Source organism: Alligator mississippiensis, chromosome 10 (assembly GCF_030867095.1).
Source record: "Alligator mississippiensis isolate rAllMis1 chromosome 10, rAllMis1, whole genome shotgun sequence".
Classification (NCBI taxonomy): Eukaryota; Metazoa; Chordata; order Crocodylia; family Alligatoridae; genus Alligator; species Alligator mississippiensis.
Window position 1 is genome coordinate 38734560 of NC_081833.1, and position 15259 is coordinate 38749818.

At 46.0% G+C, this 15259-nt stretch overlaps 1 protein-coding gene across 1 annotated transcript; it reads right to left on the reverse strand.

The window, feature by feature from the left end:
• Window positions 1-441: 441 nt before the first annotated feature.
• On the reverse strand, window positions 442-14815 carry CFAP20 (cilia and flagella associated protein 20). The gene is made up of 6 exons (XM_006271700.4): window positions 14625-14815; window positions 8145-8224; window positions 7171-7282; window positions 6346-6534; window positions 2532-2642; window positions 442-932 (listed from the first exon to the last, which is right to left on the reverse strand). Exons 1-6 carry the CDS (start codon window positions 14706-14708, stop codon window positions 927-929), a joined length of 582 nt encoding a protein of 193 aa, XP_006271762.1. The 5' UTR covers window positions 14709-14815; the 3' UTR covers window positions 442-926.
• Between the last annotated feature and the right edge of the window lie 444 nt (window positions 14816-15259).

Genomic DNA, 15259 nt, shown 5'->3' on the forward strand with positions numbered 1-15259 from the left:
ATGATTCCAAAACTAATCTGCAGCTCCTAGAGAACTTGATTCTCCCTCATGAATTCAGCCAGAGGAGCACAAAGGCCCATCTTCATGTGACTGCCCTTCCACTGAGTGAAGAGCAGTACTAGCCAGAACCAGCCACAGGTAGGTTCTACCCTCACTACTGGAACTTGTGCAATTTCTGGGATGGTTTAGACAGGGATGATCCTGCTCTGAAGAGAGGGGGTTGGATTAGTTGGCCTCTTCTAATACTATTTTCCCTGGATGGTAATGCTATTGTGTCCGTTCTAACCACAGTGGCAATGGTTCCCTTGAAGGCAGAGTGTCCAAAAAATTGGACTTAAAGGTAATTTTACTGTCTGAGTTACTAAGAAGTTCCCTTGGAGTTTCAATGTATGCAAGCAAGTTCATAGATACTATCAAAAGAGGGAGATACTAGGACCAAACTTACAAACAGAATCAAATGTTTAATAACTTTCAAAGTGTGAGTATTACATCCATATTTAGAGCACATATAAAATAAAGGAGATGGAAAAGCAGGAAGGGGGGAAAAAGCCATATTGGTATCTTTGCGAGGGCACACTTAACCCTGTAATACCACACTGAATCCTCTCTTCAGACACACAACTGCTGCTCACTTGGCAATTCCCCCAAGCAAAGCAAAAATTAGAGACCACGTCACTTGCAGCTTTTAGGAACAGCCAGATAAATACTCTGATTCTGTGCTACATATCACATACTCGCAAAACAATTTCCAGTATTATTACATGGTTAGTTGTGTCCTGTCCAGAAAAGGGATATCAGATTATTCAATGCAGTTACCCTATGCAGAGTGAATTTTTCTAAACTTTTGTTTCAGTAGGACGTTCATCACCTGCCTTCCCATTCGTATGGACCCACGGCACATCCCTCACGTCTCTTCCCAAGTGGCGTTATTGCTGACAGGGGACAAATAAAGGAGACTGTGTGTTACTAGGCAACTTGTAGTTAACATACAACCTGGAGCCTGCTAGAAGGGTAGGTTCTAGTTCTGTCTTCTACATTACAGGGTACAGGCAGTCCTCACCTTACAACATTTCGAGTTACAACGTTTTGCACTTACAACTTTATAAATTGACACCTGTTTCAACTTTCTGATGTCAGTTTAGACTTTACAATGCTTGATAAGATGCCATGCCAGCAAACAAGTTCGCTGCATCGCCCATCTCCCTGGAGAACATCTGTCCAAATTTCCTTGGACAGTTTCTTTAAGAAAGCAGACAAAATTCAGCCAAGACTCCTGAGAAGACTCCAGCCAAGAACCCTTCAAAAAGTCCAACCAAGAGCCCTTCAGAAAGTCCAGCAAAGTCACCTCAAAGAAGTCTTTCCAAATCAATGATTGCTATTTACAATATAAGCATATTAATGTAGCTATATTACTCATCTATAATTGATTAAGTACAAAATTCTGGGTTATTTTTGGTGAAAATAAGGTATTGGGCCTTGGTTCAGGAACCAACCCCCCATTTATAACATTGTTTCCTATGGGAAAATCAGTTCCAAGTTACAACGTTTTGACTTATGACATAGTTATCAGGAACCAATTGTGTCATAAGTCCGAGGACTGCCTGTACTTGTAATAACACAGAAGAAAATGTTCCACTGGTAGCACTCAATGATTTTCTGCTGTTTTAACACTGCCCTCTACCTACCAGTAAATAAACTGGAGTTAGTCTTTTAGGAAGAGAAGAACCGCTCTCAGAAAAATTCCTCTTAGCCCCACTAACGCTTTAACTAGCTGTCTTATTGTGCCCAGCCCAAAGCATCTGTACCACAATGGCATTTATTTGGTCAGAGAGGGCTTCTCAATAAAGGACCTCAAGACAGCTCTTGAAATAACCACAGTGATTACTCCAGAAGGATGCAAATGGCTTCTTTCCCATCAACCGCTCCCCAGAATATATTACCATCATTGTAGGAACAATGCTACCAGCAGCAGGCAGGATTAGGAAAGATATGGGAGTGAAACTAAATGGACTGGGATGAAGGACCCTAAAGCAAGCACCTCCATTTGAAGACTGCAGTTTGTCAGTAGCTTTGTTCCTTAGCTGGGTGTGAATTTCATGCTGATGAGAGGTGTGGGGGAAGCAGCCTATTTCATGCTGCCTTTGATCCCTGGGAAGAAACAGAACAAAACTTTCTGCTTGCTCTAACCCCTAACTTGGGAAGGCTCCCTCTGGGAGTAGGAAAAGAGCTCACTTTCTCTCTTTCAGGACTTAGTTTCCCCAGCCAGACCAGCGACAAGCAGCAGTCAGCAAACTGTTTAATGTAGTGCTACTAGAGCCAGCAAGCAGTGTGAGCAATGAGGCGTTCTCTCCTGCAAGCACAGGGAAAATGCTTTACTGACAGAGAAGCCTCTGCCAATTAGCTCATGAAAAAACATTTTTTGCCAAAGCATCAGGAGAAAGAGGAAAGGGAACACCAGGCACAGAGGAGACAACTTTTGCAATGGCTTTATCTGCTGTTTCTACTTCTCCCTTCTTGCCTTTCCAGCTTACCTTGGCCTTGTTCTGAACAGGGAGATACAGCTTGAACTCTGCTGGAAGCTCATCCTCCGAGTAGAGTCTGTCAGAGAAGTACACCCTCCGGATGCGACAGTTGGCATGGATCTGGAGATCAAAATGCAGTGGCACAGCTGGCCCCATCTTTCACATATCTTCTTCCCTTCAAGCCTCTCCCCTCCAGCTCAGTGCTGGTCTGACCTTCCCAGGACAGTCCAGCCTCCTGCTGGCCTCTTCTTTCAGTTCTCAAATCTCCCATCATCTAAGAGCCCCAGCCCCTTTGCTTATGGATAGTGTAGGCATTATTCTGCCTTGCTGACTCCCCCTCCAGCTCAGCAAAGAACCCCTCCAATCCTGCTTTCTAGCAGCTTCTCCCCAACCTCATCAGTTATCCTACCCACACATCATTCCCTCAGTTTTTATGGCTGGATGTCCTGCTACCTCCTGAAATCTCAAAAACATTATTTGTCCTGAATGCGGCTGGAGGACTGACTAAAGGGTTATGAGACACTGCAGTGTATCTGGTGCATTTTATGGAGTAAGGGGCCTGGGAAGAAATGTCTGATTAAATCCTGGAATACGCGTCACATAATTGCTTCATAGAGGCAGAGTGGGGCCTTGCTCTCAGCCCTACATCAGCCTCCTTCAGCCTTACATTCAGCACTTGTTCTATGCAGCAGATGGTACCTAGTACTGGGAGCTGGTTAAAAAGCCTTGTGCTTTGGCCGAGTTCCATGGAATGAGCCCTGCACCAACTGCCAGAAGACAAGCATGTTCCTCCCACACTTCCCCCCCACCTCTGCTTTCTGAAGCTCCCCTTATTTATCTGAATTTCAATGTTCCCTCACCACAGAGTGCAACCCCACTCCTGCACCTTTTTCTGATACTTTAATGATTCTTTCAGACTGCCCTGAAAACAAGCCCAAGAACAGGCTTTCAAATCCATTGTCTGCACCTTTAAGGCAGGACTGGCATCCCAAAGAGACTCAGCTGCCAGCTAACAGCAGTAATAGCACCTTTCCAACTTCCTTGTGTGACACATGTGATGCTTCAGAGTAGGAAATATCAAAAGTTTCTATACTAAGAAGTGTTAGACACATGGAACATTTAAATAAAACAGAGACTTCTGTATGAGAGAGATTAACATTCTCTGTATGTGTGTGTACCTAGACCCGTGGGTGGGCTTCCTATGGAAATACACTAGGGCTAATTACTGCAGAACACTAAGGTATGTAATGAGCCTTGCTCCCTCAGAAACGAGGATATGCTTGTTTTGGTTCAAGAGGCCTAGAAGTCATATTTCAGACTATGCGAAAGACTAGCTGGGACCCAAGATGCTCACAGTAGAACAAAGAGCTGAAAAATCTGGGTGCCATACCTGTCAGGGTCCCCTGTGGGTGATGAGTAACACCTGGTAAGTAGGGCTGTGTGAAATGGAAGCGTTTCGTTTTGACCAGCATTTCAACATTCTGACAGAACAGCGTTTCGTTTCGAGTCGAAACGGCTGTCCTGTTTCGTTCCGTCAAAACATTTTGCCATTTCGACCCTGTTTCGACATTTCACCCATAGGATATAATGGGGAAGGTTGATATAACTGTCATTTCTGGCCAGATTTCAATGAAACTTGCAGGAATGGTAGCCCCTTCTGAGGGCATGATGTGTGCTAAGTTTCAAGAAGATAGGCTCAGGGGGTTCAGAGAAACTGCACCCCAAAATCTTGAGCGCAAAACTTGTCTCACGTGTATATGTTAAGACACAATGGGGGTCAAACCTGCAGGCTTGCTAGCCCCTGCTGAGGCCACAAAGCCTGCCAAATTTCAAGGTGAAAGGTGCAGGCGTTTGGGGAGAACTGCACCTCAAGCTGCTGACAGGCAAAACTTGATATAGATGACACTGTGTGTGTTAAGGCACAGCGGGCTGAAAACTTCAGGGGTGGTGGCCCCTGCTAAGGCCACAAAGCCTGCCAAGTTTCAAGGAGATAAGTGCAGGGTTTTGGGGGAAACTGCACCTCAAGCTGCAGACAAGCAAAACTCATGACATGGGTGCTTGTACAACTGTGTCTGTCTTGGGGAACTGGGGGACGACACACAACCACGAGGACTACTGCAGGCCTGGCTGCTAAGCTACTGTGTTACCAGTTACCAATTAATCATGATTCACTCGGGGACCAGCTCAATACACAGTACCTAGCTACTACATAATGACTTAACGAGCATGGATTAACACCTACAAAACCACAGGCTAAGGAGAGGAAATAACGAATACAATCAACTGCCCCAAGACAGACACACACGGTTGCAAAAGTACCCATGTCACAAGTTTTGTCTGTCAGCAGCTAGGGGTGCAGGGCCCCAGAACCCCCCTGCACCAATCTCCTCGGGAGCTGGCAGGCTTCATGGCCGCAGCAGGGCCTAGCAGTCAGGCCTGCAGTAGTTCCATCCCCACTGCCCCAAGACAGACACAGTTGCACAAGCACCCATGTCATGAGTTTTGCCTGTCAGCAGTTAGAGGTGCAGGGCCCCAGAACCCCTGCACCTTTCTCCTTGACATCTGGCAGGCTTTGTGGCTGCAGCAGGGGCTAGCAGGCCTGCAGCTTTCACCCTACTGTGCCTTAACACACACAGTGTCACCCATGTCATGAGTTTTGTTTGTCCACAGCTTGAGGTGCAGTTTCCCCCAAACCCCTGCACCTATCTCCTTGAAATGTGGCAGGCTTTGTGGTTTCAGCAGGGGCTAGCACTCCTGTACTTTTGACCCCGCTGTGGCTTAACATACACACGTGACATGAGTTTGGCTCTCAAGATTTTGGGGTGCAGTTTCTCCAAACCTCCTGCACGTATCTTCTTGAAACTTGACATGCCTTATGCCCTCAGAAGGGGCTACCATTTCTGCAAGTTCTATCCAAATCTGGCCAGAAATGACAAAGCTATAGGCTGTTTTGACCTTTCCCATTATAACCTATGGGCGAAACATCGAAACAGCATTGAAACGGCAAAACATTTCAACTTGCCTTGTTTTGTTTCGAGGCTGTTTCAACCATATCTGTTTTGTTTCGACTTTACTGTTTCGACCTCAAAGCAGGTCTAAATAAAACTGGTGGCAAAATTTAGCACACCCCTACTGGTAAGTTCAGTATGCACGCGAGTGGTTTATGGCTTCAGGATATATTTTCTCCTCCTTTTTTTTTTGTCTTAAATAAATTGTACGGTGTTTAGTGGAAGCTACTTGGTCACTGCATAAATCATTTTCCCTGTGGGTGCATATCTGCAGGTAGTGAAAAACACTTAAACCTATCCAGATCATCTCAGTGAATTGTAAGAGGGACTGAGGCTTTCCAACCCCAGTCTGAGGGGAGGGAAATGAAGGATTTAGAGCCAAGAAGGATTTTGAGCCAAGGCTGAGTGAAGTGGATGTCCCCCATGAAGGCCAGGGGCATCTGGGTTAACCTCAGAACTGTGGCAATTCATAATGCTCAAAGGCAGGCAAGAGGAGGCAGAGACTGATGTTAGTTCCATTACTAGCCCAGACGCAAGTGAACTGAGCAGGGCAGCACTGAGGCCCAGTATCATCACCTCGTTGCCCAATATATGAAGACCCCAAGTGACTGCTGAGGGGGTCTTAGGATTCTTACACCCCTTGGACAGGTCACTGAAGAAGAAGAGAAGCAGAGGCATGCCCCAGTCCCTGACAATATTCCTTTGGCTGGGGAGGAGAAGGACAGCAGGGGTTGATCTCCAGAGATAGAAAATTCAGCCCAGGGAAAAAGTGCCCTCCCCTGACAGCAGAGCTTGGCTGCTGGACCAGCTTGTACCTGGACCCTCAGGGTCTCGATGTAGTTCGTCCCATAGGCACGACGCGTGAAGTCAGATAAATTGAACTGGATTTGGTTCCAGCCATCATCCAACCGCATTGGCATGGTGCAAATAAAGGGCTTCACCCGGGTTGTGCTCTGGTAGTTACTTGCCCGAAACCGCCTGCGCACGTTCTTATCATCCAGCACCTGATGCAGAAGAAAAACAAGGCCCCATCAGGTAGGTCCAGCACAGGAGTCAGCAGTGGATTACATTCAGGAAAGACTGACTTGGGGCTTAGGCCGCCTAAGAGGTTCTAAACAACAACATTTCCCCCACCTTCTCACCCCTTTGCCCATCAGATTATTTTGAAGTCAGTATCTGGAGCTAACATCAAAACTTGATTTCAGATATAGCGACCACATCTTTTAACACTGGGATCCCCTCTCTTTCAGGTACCGGACCTAGTTAGGCTAGAAAAACAGCCTTGACACTGAGCAAAAGGAAAAGGGGAAGAATGATTATCTTGAGGAGGATGTACTGAATTAGGACTCAGATCCAGCACTGCAACCAACTTCTCTGTGCCTCCTCAAACAAATCACTTCATATCCACTTTGGGCCTCAATTCCTCATCTGTCAAATGGTGATAATATTTCCTGACCTTGCAGGGCTGCTGAAGGATAGGTATGTTGGTGTCTGGGAGGTGCTCATGTATGATAGCAATGGAAGGTACATGCACCAAGACAGACAGCTGCTCATCTCCATACAGAGAAGTTACTGAAGGGCAGTAAAGAGGACTCCCTCTGAAATTACTCCACAGTATCCCTGCACCCTCTCCCACTCACCTGCACTTCAAAAGTGAAGTATTTCTTTAGGTTCTTGATGATCATCACCAGGAAGGGCAGTTTAATGCCCAGTGTCTTCTTTGGGTCAGCAGGGCAGGTGATGTATGTGGTACTGGGAGGAGAAAGGAACACACCTTAGAGTTCTAATTACTCATGTCCAGCTGCATAGGATAAGGCAGAGGTGTAGCTGCAGATACCTACATGAGCAATAGGTGAATTACACAGGAAGCCCTTAAATCTTAAGTCCACATGAGCCCCAGGTTCCAGCACCTTCCAACAAAATGAGGACTAACTTCAAGTGCACACATGCTCAGGGAAATATCAGAGGCTAGCATGCCCCAGAAGTCTGGGCCATAGGTCTGGCAAGCCATGAAGCCACAAATCATGTCAACCAAAACATTCTATTTACCCTCACTTCCTGCTGCCACTAAAATGTTTCCCCCATAGTCAGGTTTTTCAGTAAATTGGTGACCAAGAGGGACAGCCCTAAGGCAACAAGGTGCAAGAGACAGTGCATTGCTTCTGCAGCAATTCTGCTAATCTTAGTGGGATTCTCCAGGCCTGGATAACTTAAGGGCTCCAATGCTCCAAACAGTCTCTGATAAGAAGTGCAAGTTATAACAGGGTGAAGATGGGGAGATGGCTCTGACATGGTTAGGGAGCAATAGCAGGTGACAGTCAGCACAGAGTAGGAGTTCAGTTTGCAACTGAAGCGCTGAAAGCATTTAAAAAAACTCCACTGAGGTTTACAACCAAAACATCTTGGGGTAAAAGCAACAGAGCACAGACAGGCTGCAATGTCACTCTCCCCATCCCAACCACAAAAGGAGGACAAAAGGGGCTATTCTGGCAATAAGCTGAGGGGAAAAGACTGACAGTCTCTGGGAGACCCAAAGACTGAAGCAGCACCATGATCTTTCATTACGGTTGAAAACTAAACACATTAAGGCAAAGAATGGGCCTTTCTAGTCTACCTGACATTGGTTCCTTCGATCTCCAGCACCAGAGACTGGATATCGTTGTCAGTGATTCGTTTGATATGACCATTGCGCACCTGGAAGAAAAGAAGGAAAGAGAACATTTTATTACTCATGAGGGCGAGAAGAAAGCAAGAGTAGAAGAGACTTCCCAACCCAGAAACCAGGAGTGCTCTGGAGATCTATCCAACATGAACCCATCTCAACATTTACATGAAGAAAGCAGCCCATCATGACACACAGCCAAAACTTGGCTCCTGGGCCACACTGCTACCCTTCAGTATCAGATGAATGCTGAGCAAGGGCCTTCAATCAGTCTGCAAGGCACAATGAACTCAGCAGATGCAGAAAGGAAGGGCAAAATAAGTTCCTTGATACAAAATAATCCAATCAAATGGCTGTCGAGGGACTCACATGTGTTAGGCTCACATAGGAAAAGCCAAATATGGCATTAGCCAGACAAGAGCTAAATCAAAACACACCAGAAAAAGGACTCAGACTACAACAAAAGCAGAAGCAAAGAGATGGACCTCTATCCTATGTCTGTCTGTAGGCTGATGCAAACACTCCTTTCTCTGCCTACAAAACTGCCATCCTCCACAGGCTACTACTCATTCCTGGGACAGGACAGTCCACCAAAAAAGATGGCAAACAGCCCCAATGATGAAGAAAGTGTTTGTTTAGAGTTATGCCAATCATGGAGTCTGGCTGGAGAGAAACCATTAACTGATCTGATAAGAGACCTCCAGCAATTCAATCCATTTAGTCACAGTCTGCTCCCTGCACAAGGCAGGGATGACAAAGTAGAAAATGGAAGCCAAATCAAACTCATTCTCCTCTGTGACTGACTGTGCTGAATACCACATTTTGCAGGTTTATTTTTTAATGCAGCAGCTCATTTCCTATCAGATTTATCTACATTTAAAAGGCACTTTTAGTAATTAAGTTGCCTTCTTCCCAAAGCTGGATCAGCACATTGCTTCCTTGAGGTCTCATGATTTAATTTCTTCAGCACTAACTGCTACTAATATATAGAGCCACGTTAAGGTTCTAATGAGATGATTCCAGACATGGGTAATAAAATGATTTAGGAGACCAGCAATTCATCTTAAAATTGCTAATTTAGGCTTTTTAGATGGTCAATATTGGACACATTGCTGCAAGAGCGATAAGATCCGAGTGCAGCCCATCTCGCTGTTCTGTTATTACACTAAGAGCTTTAAGGAAGTTTCTCACTGGATCCCAATAATGGTAAAGAATACTAGCTCTGACTGACAGACTAGGGCTTTAATCTTGTTAAAAGCCCTCACAAGCACTTACAGAGAACATTATGCTTCCAGAAAAAACTCCTCCTGGGGTAAATGTGTATTCCTGCTCTTCAAGACTACCCTTCTTTGCACCAAATGCTTCCCCCACTGACAAGCCTAAGAGAAACCAGCTTGGTGACATTCAGGAGATTTGATAGTTTTGCCATCTGTGATTGAAATCACCCTATTGTGTTCCTCTCTATTAGCAGCAGTCAGGGATGCTACAACCACAAGGATATACTGTGCTATTTTAGCGCAGAGAAAATAACATGCTTAAGCATGGCTAGATAATCTAGTGGGAAGAAAGCCTGTTCCCAGGCTACAACTTCCCCATTGGTGGTAGTTCAAACGGGGTGGCTGTGAGGGTGGAAAAGATTAAGTTTTTGGCTTCTCTAGTGAGACAGCCAAGAAGGATAGCAATTATTTAAATATGATTTAATACATTGTTTAGTTAGGTCAACAGGGTTCCTAAATGAAACTGGATAGTAAAAATAAGTTTTCCTCTCCAAAATGGAGAGAGACTGAAAAGGAAGGTGCCACTTTTCATAGAAGGTTTCTAGGAACATGAGAAGTAAATGAGAGGAAACAGAAAGTTAGCAGAAAAAGAGTGAAAGCAGTGGGAATGAGTCAGACAAGTATGGCAGTAGGCACAGTCATGGTCTTAACATTAGGGCATCTACAGCAAGTCTGAACTAAGAACTCCAGTATCTGGAACATCACCATATAGAGGAGGCTGGTTGGCATACAGGAGATAAGGACAGTTTGCTAACTATTTCCAGCTATGCATCTCCCTTTCCACAAATTCCATTAGCATTCAGACATTGGTCTCCAATTTTTCCCTAGAAAACAGAGTGAGTGAAAAGGGTAGAAGCAACAAACTCATTTAAAAAAAGATGATGAAAGAGCCATCAGAACTGCCCCATCAACCATCTTAGATTAGACTCACAGGTGAAAAGTCTTTAATGACTCCTCCTGCAAGTCATCCCCACAAAGGCTGATACACTGATTAAGGTGAATAGCAACTTCATAGGTGATGGCAACACTGTCCAGCAGGGGAACTCTTAATGCCACAGAAACAAAATTTACTGCTATGCTTTAAAGCATATAAAGCAGTTGCTCAGCAATGATCGCTGTAGTTAACAGCAGAGGGATTTTCATTATATCATCTTCTGGAACTCTCAGAAGTTAGTGTCAGAGGAAAAAACCTCTTCTTTCAGGCTAACATTTTCAACATATCAGTTCAGCAAAAAAGTGACTTTTAGAAGTTAAGCAACAGGACTTTAAAGCCCTTCCGTCCACAGAAAAAGTTTAACCTATTTTTGAATAATAAAAGTTAGTGGTTATTTCCTAACTTTTCTATAAAGAAAATAAAAATGCATATGCACACGCATCATTAAAAAATGAATGGTTTTAAAGGGGACAGCACCTCAAAATAGTTTTGCCTGAACTCATTTGTACCCACAATCATTGTTCATCATAACATTTCAGCTTCATGTAACTGAATGACTGAAGAGAAATAAAATTAATTCGTCCACCAAGAGCTGAGTTGTTCAGCCCAAGTCTGTTAGGACAAAGGACTAAATGGATTGATGGAGCCCTCTAGAGGCACCTTCAAGTAATGTTTACTGCTGTCCAATTTCAATGCAGAGGTTGTTAGGTGACCAACTGTGTGGCTGGATCCCTACTAGCAACAGCAGAATTTAAACACAGCTGTTGCTAGCACCATTTCCCCAATCGCTGTAGGCAAGGATTCCATTCCTCCCCCTCAGAATTATGCTATTCCCACCATCCACATGTAGCCACAGCAGTTTTCTGATATAATTAGAGAAAGAACTTCCCATCCACAATGCTCAGAGAAACAGTAAAAAATAAGTTATTTATAGTCTGTGTTTAGACGTCAAGAGTGGTTATTTGGTATCTGAATGAATCCTGAATCCTTGCACCATTGTACTCAAAGCTGCTATAACTTTCAAGCCTCTCTCTCCTCCAGCATAAGGAATTCCTCATTTGTTCTGTACCTGGAGGCATTAACAAGAAAAATCAATACATTTGATGAAGTGTCAAATGGTTTTGATCCATTACAGAAGTAAGGCTTGCAATGAATTCCACTCATAGGCAAGTCAGAGGCTCAGGAATGAACTGGGTTTCTCAATAGCACAGTACTGACATGGCAATAGCAAGAGTAAAACTGGACACCAAGTACAGCTTGGATGGCTCTGAAATTTCAGGAGAGAAGCCCCCAAGTTCAGAATATTAAGGTTGATGAGGTCTGCACAAAAACATGTCCAACAAATAAGTTCTGTATTGCAGAGTCTCAAGCACCTGCTCTGTCAGGAAGTAATGCTTCCCCTTGCTTAGAAAGCTACGAGTCAACCACTACGTTTTAGCAAAATCTACTTTGGACTCCAGAGTGCTGGTCTGTGTACAGAAAGAACATTAAGCACAGAGCAAGTCTGTGAATCAGCTACCCTCATTGTCAAGCCACCTGCTTAGAAACCACAGCACATGGGGAAAAACACAGGAAAGGAAGGAAGGTAGTGTATACAGTAAGCAGTTGAAGCCACAATGATCATCCAGCCTAACCGAGTTTACCCACCCATGTTTCCACACCTGCCCCTAGATCTACATACATTAAGAAAATTAGGCTAAATATAACTACATTAGCACTAGATAGGAAACAGTCCTTCCATCCTGCAAAGCTTGGAGATTCTAGGTTTTCTTTTTATTTTGCATCAGGATAAAACCAAGATCTCTTCAAGGTATCCACATAAAAAACTAGCATGATATAGCTGTCATCAGAACAGCCAATACCCTGGTTGTCATAGCACTTACCTGGGGTGTAAAAGAGTGAGGTCCAAGTCCCTGCTCCACTTGATTCAGCCCAGAGACTAAAATTCAAGTGTCCCACATCCCAGGTGAGTGTCTCTGATTGCCAACCTTGCGGCTGTTTTGAGATTTCTCTCTCCCCTTCTCCAGAAATTCCACCCTATTCCTGGAAAGGTTTTCTGAAAACCTTTCCCATGCACATAAGCATAGCATACAGCCCTGACACAGAACCACTACACAGGTATCATGTAGGGTTCACACCAGAGCTACAGATTTTGATACATTATTGCAATATGTTGCACCAGAAATTAAAACAGGCATGGTCTTACTCATTTCCTAAAGCTCCAAGACACACAAGACTAAGAGCACTTCCCAGTTTACAGCCAAACCCAGGTCTACACGAAATGGCATTAGAACACTTCAAAAACTCCAAACCATGAGCAGAGTAAACATGCATATGTGAATAAATCCATTTACGCGTAATAAAAAGCTCCCAAATGTCTCTTATCAATATTTTTTAAAGAATACATTTCCTAGAAATGCTAACCATCTCAGATGTCACAGGCAAGAAGAATCTACTGATTTCAGCCTCCTCTTTAATGGGCTCTGGTCATCATTTTTAAAAAGCACTTAGCGCTGTGACACATGCAGTTGTATAAGTGGCAAAATACACATTAGCACTGAGAAAATGGCAACAGTGGACTTTTTAACTAAAATACCTCGAAGGTGTTTTAGTTCAAAAGTGCAGCACTGACCTTTTCTGCATACTGATGCGCATTTCACCACTTATACAACTGCATGCGATGCAGCAGAGTGCGCACCAGCTCACATGCAGAGCAGACTCAATTAATCTGGATCTCCAGCATGTCACAGGACAAAAAGGTACGTGTATAAATGTCCCATGACAAGCCTCCGTAGTGGCAGATAGACATCTGTGTTGCCTGGCACCAGGAACAGCAGGTCTACAGGCACACTGACAGTGTCTGTGTGCTGCTCGCCCAGACTGTGCCCAGCTGTGGTAAGCACTGACATGAACCCATGCAAGTCTAAGTACATGTGCCTAATGTAGCACAGGCAGTAGCTGAGCAGTTTGAAACAAGAAGACATTTTAGGCCAGGGGTCGACCACCTACAGCTCACAGGCCAGATTCAGCTCATAAACCTAGGATATTGGAGGCAATCTGGTTGGCACCACGGGTGGGACTGGCGGCAGCAGCCAGGTCAGTAGCAGTCAGGGGCTCACCTTCAAACCTAGCACCATTAAAGCAGCCTGTCATCCTAAAAGGTTGCTGCCTCCAGTTCTACATCACTCTAATTTCTCTGCCCCCACCACTGCTCTCGAATTAGCTGCATCACAATACATCATAATCACTATGCTTTCTCTGCCTGATAAATTACATTAAAAATTCAAGTCTCCTCCATTCAGGATGTCTGGAGAACTAACAGAGTTATGACACCACAGAGGACTTACCGCTGGGGAAGCGGACTCTAGTCAGACCAGGCAATGCTCATGTGTAATGGCATCTATCACTAATGAGAGATTTGAGAGGAGGGGGCATCAGTGACATACTCAAGATCTCCAACCTTTCCATTATGATACAAGAGTTCACAGACATCTCAAATGTCCAAGAAGAATATAGCAAAACCTGGGAAGAGGAGAGCAAACATCCTCAACACTCTTATAGGAAAAAAATTAGAAAAAGAGCCAGTCTTTCTGCATACACCATAAGGGGGCTAAAAGGGAAAGATGACAGCTTTTAAACAGTGGCTGCTGGGCATCTCGGATAACCAGCTTCAGGGAAAGGCACACAGATTACACAGGGCTGTTATAAATAAATCCAAAAAGGAGCATCACTTTTCTCCTGTTTACTCAGAGCGCTGCATCACCTGCTGCACGTGGTCGCTCTCGCCTTCTCCCTAGCAGCTCCCCACACCTGCCTGGCTCCTCAGGGCAGGAAGGGAGAAGAATTTAAAGCTTTTTATAAACAATGAAATGTCCAAAAAGCCCTGTGCCGCGGGATGGAGAAAGAGAAGCAGCTGCAACTGGTTTTCTAAAAGCCAGCAGCTGGTGCAGGGGCTGCATCCCCAGCCCGACTCCACGGGACGGGAGGAAATTTGGATCGGGAATGAGGTGAACGTGTGGATGCGCAGAATGAGGTGGGAGGAAGAGCCAGAGGCAGGAGAGGCGCCGCTTCACACTCCAGGGCACACACCGAGGCTGCCCGAGAGCGAGGCCTGGCACGACGCAGGTGGGGCCGGGCGGCCTGTTGCCATGGGGACGGCTCGTCCCTGGAGGGAGCCCCGTGCCCCCCGCGCTGCGCCCCCCGGTGCCCCCGGCCCGGCACCTTCTTGTCCCAGATCTGCAGGGGCTTGCTCCCGATGCTGTACAGCACGGACAGGAACCCGCTCTGGAACGTGTTCTTGAACATGCCGCCGGGACGGGCCGGGCAGGGCCGCGCTGGCTGCTCCCCGCGCCGCCGCCGCCGAGCCTAGGCCGCCCGCGGAGGGACGCGCCGTACTCGTATGACGCCTTCCGTAGCCGCCTCACCGCAGGAAGGGGAGAGAACGCCGCCGGCTCAGCCGCTCTTCCGGGTCGCGCAGAGAGTCGTCGCTGTCACCAGGGAACTACTTTCCTTCGCCGTCGGAACTACTTCCTCCGGACGCACAGGCCGGATGTCGGCGTGCGCGGTGCCATGGCGATGGCGGGACGCGCGCTCACGGGGGGCCCCGCCCCGCCCCGCCCCGACCGTCCGGCACGGCAGGATCGGGCGCCCCCTTGGGGGCTGGCGGGGACTGAACCTCGGACTGCTACGGGCCGCAACTCCTACCTGCCGGCCCCAGGCCCTGCGGGGAGCCCCGGGGAAGCAGGGACAAACTTTATTATTTTTTGTTCCAAATGCCATGTCATTCTTTACCTTGTCCTACCAGTGAAACAGCATTGAACAGACCAAACTTGCAATGCTGCTGCCACTGGCAGCCA